Source organism: Condylura cristata, unplaced genomic scaffold (genome assembly GCF_000260355.1).
Source record: "Condylura cristata isolate star-nosed mole 26May11 unplaced genomic scaffold, ConCri1.0 scaffold00026, whole genome shotgun sequence".
In the NCBI taxonomy this organism is placed as follows: domain Eukaryota; kingdom Metazoa; phylum Chordata; class Mammalia; order Eulipotyphla; family Talpidae; genus Condylura; species Condylura cristata.
This window is the reverse complement of record NW_004567127.1, coordinates 28219276-28230016: the sequence shown is the minus strand read 5'-3', so window position 1 is coordinate 28230016 and position 10741 is coordinate 28219276. Positions and strand designations below refer to the sequence as shown.

The following is a 10741-nucleotide window of genomic DNA, read 5'->3' as shown; positions in this document are numbered from 1 at the left end:
AAAACAGGGGGTGGGGTGAGGAGGGAAATGCACGGGATTATGGTGGTGGCACAGGGGTGACTTGGTGATGGGAAACCCGCAGGGATTACAATTGAGATGGAAAAAAAAATGTACAAAATGATGTAAAAATAAACTTTTGTAAAATAAAAAAAAAATATTTACAGACATTGTTAAATTCCCATAGGGGATGGGGTGGGAGGGGGGGTTTAGAAGAAATTCCAGGCTATGGTGAGTTGAAGGTATCCAGATAGGGAATAGCACGGGACATGAAAGAATAAAAAACAATTCTCTCTTATTGGAAAAAGTTAGGTTGTATTTTCCCAATGATTTATAGTAAGTAACATGTATGTATCAATCTATACCGTAGGAGATATTGTAGAAACAAGGTGGGGATTTCCTTGCATTATATGTGCTGTCCCTAAGGTTAAAGGTAATTGATAACAAAAACCTAAATGGGAGCGTCCCTGATGCACAAGGGGTTAAGTTGCAACACTATGAAGCTATCTGCAGCACAAGTTTGATCCCCAGCCAGGGGAATGGACCCACATGGCGCAGCAGACCTCTCCTTTCCTGTCCATTGCTCCCCTCAGCAGTGTATTTCAGTAGATCTGCCTGTTCTGCTCCCCACTTTGTCTCTGGTGAATCCTCTCACCTCCCATATTTCTGGACTGTACCTCAATTCTTGTATGCATAAAAAATCTTTTAAAAAAAGGAATGACTTTGTATTCTAACATGTAGTAGAAATATATGTAAATTTTTTCAGTTAATTTCTTCATTGCATTGCATTGTTTACTAGAATGCAATGTGTTTGCATTCATTAATTTGTCTTCCAAGTATATTTGCATTTTAAAGTTGTGGTTACGACACAAAATTGCTCAAAATTGTTTAAAGAGTACTTCTTTTGAAGACATACAAACATGCACACACATGTACACACCTGCATGCACACAAACACACATACATATATGTGTGGATTTAAGAGATTTTATTTGCCCCCTCCTCTAGGAAGCCCACCTAAATCCCCACCAATCCTTCACCCCAACGAAGTGCTGCTGCTTCTTCTGTGTTTCCACAGCACAATACTTATGTCTCCATTTCATTCATGTATCTGATCTGAGGGTTTCCCTGTACACTCAACTTCCTCTAGGGGATCTCTCACAACACCTCAACACCTAAATTAACAGGCACACTCTAAAGATTTGATGAGATGAGGTTAGTGCTGAAGAGAGGCTACTGGGATATATATGTATATATATATACTGAAAAGTGATAGCTCAAGAGAGCCAAAGGGGACATCTCTGTAAATACTGTCCCATGCAGTTAGGAAAAGCTCCAGGTATAAATCTTAGCTTTGATTAATGGAAACAGGACTTCTTTCAAGGAAATTCTTCAGCTCAACTAAAAAAAAAAAAAAAAAAAAAGGTTCTTTGGCCCCAAATGTATACTCATAATATATGAGCCATGGGAGAAGTGAGAGAGCAGTAGGGAGACGGAAGAGGTTATTGAAACAAGTCAATTATTGCAGCCATAAAACAGCTCAAAGTTCTCAGTGTAGTCTGTATGTAAAGATGGTATCTATGAAAACTAAGGAAAGCTGGCCCAAGTGCTGCTCTGTAATCACTGTCCAGGGTTATGCTACTGCTCATGGACCTGTGACCCAGACTCAACAGGCTGTACCTTCCAAGGCCATGAGGAGGCCAATGTGAGGGAAATGGCTGAGATGCCTTCCAGAAAATGGGGGCAGGCATGGCCTCTGTACTAACCTCAACTTTTACTTTTCAAGGCTTATTTTTCACCCATGAATTTCCAGTTGGCCAATAAATAATGACAGAAAAGAACAAATGAGCTTTTGAAATTGCTTGTGATGGGTAGTTTTCTAGCTACCCACCCTCCATTCTACCCTCACTGAGACCCCTGTAACTTCCTTTTGTGAACCTTCCTCTCCTTTTTGTTGGCTTGGTCGGAAGTGAAGTCAAGACACCCTGCATAATATACTCTCAGTATGAGACTCTCCCTTGAGTGGAATGACTCAAGGAAGTAAAACCAATTGCAGCTGTCATTAATCATGCCCCACCAATTCTTTCCTATGGCACAAAGCCTTCTTTTCTTCCTTTTTTGGAGCCTGAGTTCCAGGTACCCTTTAGTTCTAAGAGCCATGTTTGCTGCTCCAATGCCACCCTACCCCCAATCACATTTTAGCAATAATTTTGTTTTTACAAACTTAGCTATAATTATTTCTGTTGCTTACAAACAATGAATCCTAGTCAACACAGTGGCCTACTGAGACCCATGGGCATAGGTGGCCTTTCAAAAATAACTATTTTTTATTCTTCTATTTAAGGTACTCTTTACTGACCCATGATCCAGCAAGCTGTATCCTCTAGGGCTGCTTGGCAAGTCAAGGAGAAGCAAGCAGGATGACATATTTTGCAGTAGCTATAACAGGCAGTTTCTCTTAGGCTAGCTTCAACATTTTCTAGGTTTATTTTCCATTATGCTTTATAAGTTAACTTCAAGTTGATCAATAAATAACTTTACAGAAATGAATGGATATGTTTTTGAAATTGCTTGTGGTGGACAGGTGATTTCTACTCCTCCCTTTGAACTGGACAGCTATTACTACCATTCACATGGGGCTTTTAATATGAAGGAAAGGCCTTTGTAATGTTTAGAACAGACTTTTCTTAGATGTGTCACTTTGGAATGCTGATTATTTTGAGAAGTCAACGGAGGTGCTTTAAGACTCACAAGAATCTTTTATCATTTCGTTAACTACCTAGAAGAATGAAAACTGGAGGGCTTACTCAGCATTAGGATTTTTACCAGAAAAAACAAACAAACAAACAAACCTTTCTATTGGAGAACCCTACCTATATGACAGGGCAAATACTGAATGTCAGAGTATCTGTTCTTTGTAATATGAACTACCCACCCACTTGTCATGTGAATCCCCTCCTCTCTCCTTGAAGCTCCATCCTTTGTTCATCTGTACCCAGTGAGGATATCTACCCTTATTTTGCCCCATTAGCTTTAAAAATCAAGTCTATGTGAGTCTCCATACATATGTAATTAAGTTTGTTTTCTCTCCTGATGTCCATCTGCTTGCCTGACCAGCCAGAGAAAAACCCAGAAGGAAAAAATGATTTTTCCCTTGTCCAAAAAATGTCTAACACCCAGCAGCTTACAAACACACACACACACACACACACACACACAAACACAAACACACACACGCAGGAATACAATGCAGCTATAGAAAAGATTAAATCTTGCCATTTGTGCTAACATATATAGAACTGGATGGTTTCATTTATATTTAGAATCTAAAGGAAAAACAAACAGGCAAACACAAGCCAAAACAAAACCTGGAAACCTGACTGCAGAACTGAGGCTATCAGACTAGTATGTGAGGGTAGGGAGTAAACTGTGGATGGGGCTTGCTGGACTGTGGTGTAGGACTACAGAGGCACTGGTGGCTGGTGTGGTGCAGTACATACCCGTGAACAGGTGTGAATCTATACTTCTGGAAACACATGGCGTTGTAAACCAATGTTGTAAACTAATGTTATCTCAATAAAAATACAATTAAAAAAGAAAAAATACTATCTGAAATGTTGTATTTTTTCAAGCTTACTATTTTGGATAAAAGGGAGAATCAAAATGTTCTTCATGCCACTACAGCGGCTGTTCTTAAATGCATATGTGATTTAAAGACATCAGCGACTGGCATGATGCAATCTAAAAGGGAGAACAATTAAGAATCCTATCTTGAGAATAGGCAGATAAACCCGACTAGTGCATTAACAGTGGCGCTCTAGGTCAGTGCTTTCTAACTGCAGTGTGTGTGTGAATCACCTGGGGATCTTGCTCAACAGCAGATTCTAGTACAGTCTGGGCGGGATGGCGCTGGATCTGCATTTCTAATAAGCTCTAAAGTGATGCTGAAGAGGTGTGTCCCTGCACGCTCCTTGGTGTGCCAAGTTTGGGGTTGGCCCTTGGAAGCAATCTGACACATACTTCTGTAGATCGTAGCTGTCAGTGATTTGGGTGAAAGATGATAAACCAGGAGTATGTTTAAATCTGAACTAGCGGGCAGAATTCATTTCTGATTTGTTGACTTGGTAACTGCTCTATGGACCAAGAAGAATGGTACAGGTTCATCATGTGTTACATCCCAAGCACTCTTCTTGGAAACCCTTTGAAAGAAGTTTCAGATATCAAAATGGCATCAAAGAGAAAACAATATAATTAAATTCTCTAACAAGGTCTCCTGCCTGTTCAACAGACCTCAGCATGATTTGAAGTTGGCATTCCTTCCTGCTCCTTATTTTCCCAGCTGTGGGATGTGGGGACAAATATTTCAAGAGCAATGATTTCGTGAATAGAAGGATGGTGCATCATGTTCTAAAAGTGTTCCCTGTGGTGAATATGATACATCCTCTGTCCCTGCAATGATTTTGGGGTGAATCTCTAAATTGTGATCCTTCTCCTACATCAGCCCTAGGGTATGTTCCCTACAATAAAGGGTTTCTGTGGCTAATGTGTAGCCCCCTTCCTTCTTTATGGTGATGAGTTCAGGCAGTGAGCAGTGTCTGCCAACGTGTGACCTATTGTTTTCTCATGTTAGTAAGTCCTGGTGATTTTTATTTTTCTTGAAACTCTCATCAACATCTCTCTTTACACATTACAGTCTAGAGCTAGCCAGAAGAGCGTGTTATCCATGGTCAGGATAGTTTTTTGTACTGATAACATAAACGAGAAGCTAGATAGCTAAGAGAAGCCAAGATTGTCCCTTTCCAGGAAATCTGGTTACACTGACCTGATTATTCCTGTGACTTGCTGCTTTTATGTGAGAAGAAAATTGAGATGATAAATGTGTACTTTTAATTAACTACCTCTGAGTAAACTCAAGCCACAAAGGGTCAAGGGAACAACTACTAAAAACTGAAGAGCTGACATTGGCTTTGACACACTACCTGACTCAAGGACTGTGAGCAAATTACTGAAGCTCTCTGTGCCTCAGTTTCTTCATTTGCTTAATAAGAACAGTAGGTTCCTATTTTTGTTAGGATAAATGAAATGATCCTCACTGGATTTTTGTTAGGATAAATGAAATGATCAAGCAAAGAAAGCCCCTAGTGACAGCTTAATAAAAACACATGTTGGGCCCTCCCTGGGCGCAACAGGTTAGGACACAGCACTGCAAGCTGGCTGTAGCCACTTCAGCGCAAGTTCAATCCCCGCCCAGGAGGTGACCAACATGGCGTGGCAGATCTCTCCTGACCCGCCTGCTGCTCCCCTCAACAATGTCCTTCATCAATCTGCCTGTTCTGCTCCCCACTCTGTCTCTGGTGAATCCTCTCACTGCCCCTGCACCTCTGGCCTACACCCCAGTTCTGTATGCATAAATAAATAAATCTTAAAAAAAGATATGTAGAAATAGAAGAACACGTGAGCAAGGGAGAGAGAGAATCAAGAATTGAAATGAAGCAGAATAGGAACTTGTGGAAAATGTTTAGTTCAAATAAATATTTCTGTCACAAATGAATTTACTTATTTTTATCTTTTTGTAAATCATCAGGCCAAACACCCAGCAAGAACTCAGGGTCAGAGTTTGAGAGATGCTTTAAACTGGCTGCTCTATAGCCCTGGCATGTGAATGACCCTTTCATCTGGCTCTTCATTCTAGTCAAATCCCAAACTATCTGACTAATGAAGAAACAAGAAACAGCTTGGGAAGGGCTCCGGATTGTGATGAGGGTGCTGGGATGGGAGGCAGAAGGGGCGATCCATAAGCAAATTCAAGTTTCAGTGCTCCCAGAACCTTTTAGGGAAGACTGAGATGGAGTAGACAAGAAAGTGGCAGAGTGCCTTGCGCATGGTGAGGTGAGCCAGTGGTTGCATGCACGCACCTGCCCGTGCACACGCGTAGGCACATGCTGAATGCTTACTGCTACTTGTGTTAAGTAAGCTTGCAAGCCTCTGCTCTAGTGTGAAGGCCACAAGGCCCTGGTCCAGAAGGAGATTATCCTTACGGGTATAGAACAGCTTGTTATAAACACTGGGTGATGTGGTTAGTACAAGCAGTGAAGGAAAATTCAGACTCTGTGGCCCAGGGGAGTGACTGATGCAAGCAGAACTTGGAAACTGACAGGGAGACTGAGCTTCCAATAACAATGAAATGCAAGGTGATGTGCTTGCGGTTATGGGGGCTGTTTCCAGTGTAGTGACTGCACCCCAGGAGCTGTGACTGTACATAAGCCCTCTACTTTTTTGCTGCCTTTAGACTCTTAGAGCAGAACTGTGGGATAACTAGCATTATCCCCCATGTAAAGGTGAATGAACAGACTCTGAGGACCGAATCAAATGAACAAAAAGGATGTCATGAGACCTGTTTGAGCAGATGTTTTGAGTGAGAGGCATAGCAGGGTATGAGGAACTGTCTCCTGCGGAGAAGGCCCAATTACGATAACTAAACCCTCGCTCATGTGAAAATCTCTGAGAAATGAAGTGTTTGCCTTTTGGTCTTCCCAAGTTCCCCATTCATCCCACTTCTCCTCAGTTAAAGGCCGGCAGAGTGAAGGAGGTAGAACAGTATTCATTTCCACAGACAGAGAACGGTACCAATGGAACACCAACCAACCTTGTAAAGACAATCTAATTGGAAATTGGAACATAGCACAGTTCCAGTGGATCAACTCATACCCCCTGCCAGCACCACAGACATTTGCTGGTCTCCGGCTATGTGGCCACCCTCATCTTAGCAATTCAAGTACATGTCAGTAGTCTTCAGCATCACTCTACAGAGGACATTATTGACCCCATTTTCCAGAAGAGAGGATGAGGCATAAGAGAGTGATACGGTGCTTAAGATGAGGTAGCTAGTACATGGTGGAGGTGGGTTTTGAACCCAGCCCTGTCAGACTTCTGAGCCTGACATGATGTCCAAGTCACCACATTCATAAAGCTGAGGACTAAAGGGTCAGTGACTCCTTTCTACCCCACTGCTCTCAAACAGGATGGTCACAAGGACAAATGAACAGACACTGGACTTCTTGGGGCACAGTGGAGAGTGGGGTTACTTCAGTTGAGCAGAGTAAGCCCCCATTTGGAAACTCGGAGGCCTTCAGCAAGTGATTTAACTTTCCTTGGCCTCAGTTTCCTTTTCTGGGATCAGAGTATGCCATCCATCTCGGAGGGCCTGGGAAGACAGGGGATGTCTAACAGACTCTGCGAAAGGAGGCATCATCACTTTCTTCACTGTTTCTTCAAGTTTACTTTTGGCTTTCCAACTTTTTGATCTTCACATGGAAAGTCTACAGAGTGCCCTACCTGTGGCGAGAAGCCTTTGACGACATGCCTTTGTTTGAGGTTTGTCTCGCCGTCCAAGTTGGCAGTCTCCAGGTGGCAGATCCCGCTGGGGTCGGAGGAGAAGAGGAGGAGAATATCTGCTGGGATGATCTCATTGCACTGCATCTGGACAAAGTCGCCTACCCGTACATCCTGCCAGCACTTCTGCACGTAGCCCTGCCTTTTCCTGGGGAGGGAGAAAGAGAGCAGTTAGAGGCTGTAGACTGGTCATCCAGAAAATGAATGAGTGTGTGGAGGAAGGTCCAGGGCACCTGAACATCTTCCAGTCAGTCTGTCAGAAGGCTGGTCTCACTTCAACCTTGTCTCAATCATAACTTCTAGAGAAAAGCCAAGAATGAACCCTGATATCCCACTAGGCAAAGGTCTGGTCTCCCAGTCATTTAAGGTGCTGGCCGTGGACATGCTCAGCCCTTGCTTCCTAGGCGACAACATGCCAACAAGAAGATAGCTCCACTGTCCTAGGAACAGTGATCTCAATACAGCTCCACACCCGCAGAGAAGCGGGCTATCACCACAGAATGCAGGGCTGCCAGGAACTTGCCTATTGAAAGACTGCTCTGATGATCAGAGTGACAAAAGGCAGGAAAGGTGAGGATAAGACCACCATCTGGAAAGATCTGTTGCAATGCTGAAAGTGAAAATCCTGGGCCATCAGGAAGTTAGGGAGAAGGCACCAGCAGCAGTGATGGGATGGGGCCCCTAGAACAGAGGGCTGAGGAAATAAGGCATTTGCTCTTCCCATCCTAAGTAGAGCCAAGATCCTAATAGTGGCAGCAGCAATTGCCAAAATGGCACTGCCAAAGAGGTAAGCTCTAGAGCAAATGAATACTTCATTTACCTGCCAAATGATCCATGGAAGTAGATATTATATCCATTTCACAAATGAGGAAATCGAGCATCTCAATGATAGGTTTCCTAAGGTCCTAGCAAGAACAGTGATGGAATCTGCATGCAGATCCATCTTGACACCAAATCTCTTGGCCCTCTCGGCCTCAGCTGGTTCATCATTGGCCAAAGAATGGCCAGACAACACATCCTTCTCAGAAATTCCACTGTAGAACCTCTACTTTGCAGTTGGCCAAACACTGAGCTGTCCAGGCATTTGGGTCTACCTCCCACCTTTTAAGAACTATCTCAGGGTGTTTATTCACTAGGCATCCCTTGAAGCCTTTGGACATACCAAGTGAAACTGAACATTCCAGGAGTTTAGGATGTTTAGAAAGTAAACAGCTCATGTGCCACAGTTCAAATCTGTCCTGAAGGTCTTAGCTGGTTCTTCTGTCTACAGCTGCTCTTTGAATCAAAGTCCACAAATTCCTGGCAGCATTATTTACAATAGCTGGGACATGGAAGCTGCTGAAATACCTGTCGATGGACAGCTGCATCAAGAAGGTGTGGTGGCCTAGTCACACTATTCAGCTGCAAAAAGGGGTGAAATGCAGCCATTTGCAATGAAATTGAAGGAGTGTAAACTCTGTAGTAAAGCAAACAGAACAATGAAAACAAACAGTGGACATTTACAAAGCAGATGATGCAATAACATATATACTCTCTGAAATCACTGGGCATCAATAGACACCATGAGGTTCCTGAGGTTAAGAGGAAGAGAAGAAAGGAAGGGACAAGGGAACATAAAGGATGGTGGTAGGCAACAAAAACACTTGTGTTTGGAAATACCCCTCTTTAACTGTGGAGTTTGGAACCAAACCAGCATGCCACATGTGGCCCAATGAGCCAGCTGGCTGGCAGGAGACACCTCTGCGCCTCCAGGTCCGGAGGGGCTGTGCTTCTGCTCTTCTGTGCTGTTTTGTGCCACTGAGGTTGAACCCCTCTGCACATGTTATTGCTTCTGTTTCTGTTGGAGATGGGCTGCTCCCCGCCCCTGCCCCCATGCTGTGCAAATCCATTCTTTCATAGGGAAAGAAGTATCACCAGAATTTTACTTTCCTCCTTTGACTGCATAATTGTCCCTGGGAGGATTAGGGGTTTGCTCTCTTCCTCCCTTCCTTGAGGCCCTCTGAAGAACTCCATGTCATCCTCCAAAGACCACCCCCCCTTTTCTTGTCAAAAAAGGTCCTTGCAATAGACTGCTGGTGCCATGAATACATGTGCCTCCCTTTGGGTGGCCAAGGAAGAGTCAGTCAGGGTCCATAAAATCAAGAGGGGCACTGGAGCTGGGAGTAGCCTTGCACTCTGAGGACCCAGAGAGTGTGGTGGAAGTACTCTGGTCTCCACAGAGCACAGCACAGCAGCCTCTGGTTAACTCAATCTGTGGGCCATAATATTCAAGGCTAATGAGACCACTGCTGGGTATTCTGGGACAAGGCGACTGGTAGCATTTTATGAATTCCTCTTTCTCTAGAAAAACATGTAACATATTTCATAGCACTTTCTCATTCCATCAGCTGATTTTCTCCATCTCCCCTATCTCCTATCATTTTTTTCCCATGAAGAAAAGGGATAGTCACCCACATTTCTTAGTGCAATTTCAGAAATACACAAGTCAGTTTATGGATGTATGTAGGGTGGATCTGCTCCTTCCCCGATGTCAATGTTACTGATGTGGTTGGTCTCTTCTGATACAGGGGAGGATTTGTTTTTTCCGCAAAGCACCTGTTAAATGTTGAAGTATAAAGTCACTTAAAGGAATTCAAACAGTCCATATCATGTGGGAAAAGGAAATTTCATGAGGAGGAGGAGCATCTGGCTTTCTTTTTTCTTAAAAAAATTTCTAAATGTTACAGTTAAATCTCTCCAAGGAACAAAAGATTGCAACTCAATGTGTCCATGTTCTTCCTTAGCTCTTCTCTTTGACTTCTGGCTTGTCTTGGGTAATGCCTGTGGGGAGGTGAGGTGTCATCCAATGGCTACAGCGTGCCCTCAAGGTTGAGACAGGATTCAGGGAGAACACTTCTGACCTTCCTCAATGTCCTGTCTGCCACACTTCCAGAGCACATGAATGCAGTTTGCAAATGCTGGTTGGGTCCGCTTATCAAAGGCAAGGTCAACTTTGAATAAAAGGCTCCTCCCCCTTTGAATAAAGGGCTCCAGTGTTTATTATGACATGTGGTCACAGAGGTGAAGGCAAATGGAGGGTTATGGAGATAAGTTTCTGGAAAATACATTTCGATGGAGAGTCATTTCTGTGAGTTAGGCTAACCTGGGGTCTTATCAATTTCCATCAATTCCCAACATGACCAGGCCTCTCAGGCCAGTGGTGCTCCCAAGAAGCTGAAGGCAGATCTGTCTCGGGGAGATGGGGTGGTGGAGGACGATCAGGTCTGTCCTGGTACCCTTGTTACTTACTTTGTATCCCGCTCTCTTTCCCTGGGTTGTTTCCTATTCCTTTCCCCTTTTGTAATTAAACCCT

General features: G+C 43.6%; 1 protein-coding gene across 1 annotated transcript in view; it reads right to left on the bottom strand.

Annotated features, from left to right (window-relative positions):
* ATP10B (ATPase, class V, type 10B) overlaps positions 1 to 10741 on the bottom strand; it is a 173094-nt gene that overhangs the window by 62672 nt on the left and 99681 nt on the right. Inside the window, exon 4 of the mRNA XM_004689815.2 lies at positions 7333 to 7537. Coding sequence (XP_004689872.1) covers positions 7333 to 7537 — 205 coding nt within the window. The remainder of the gene's footprint in view (positions 1 to 7332; positions 7538 to 10741) is intronic.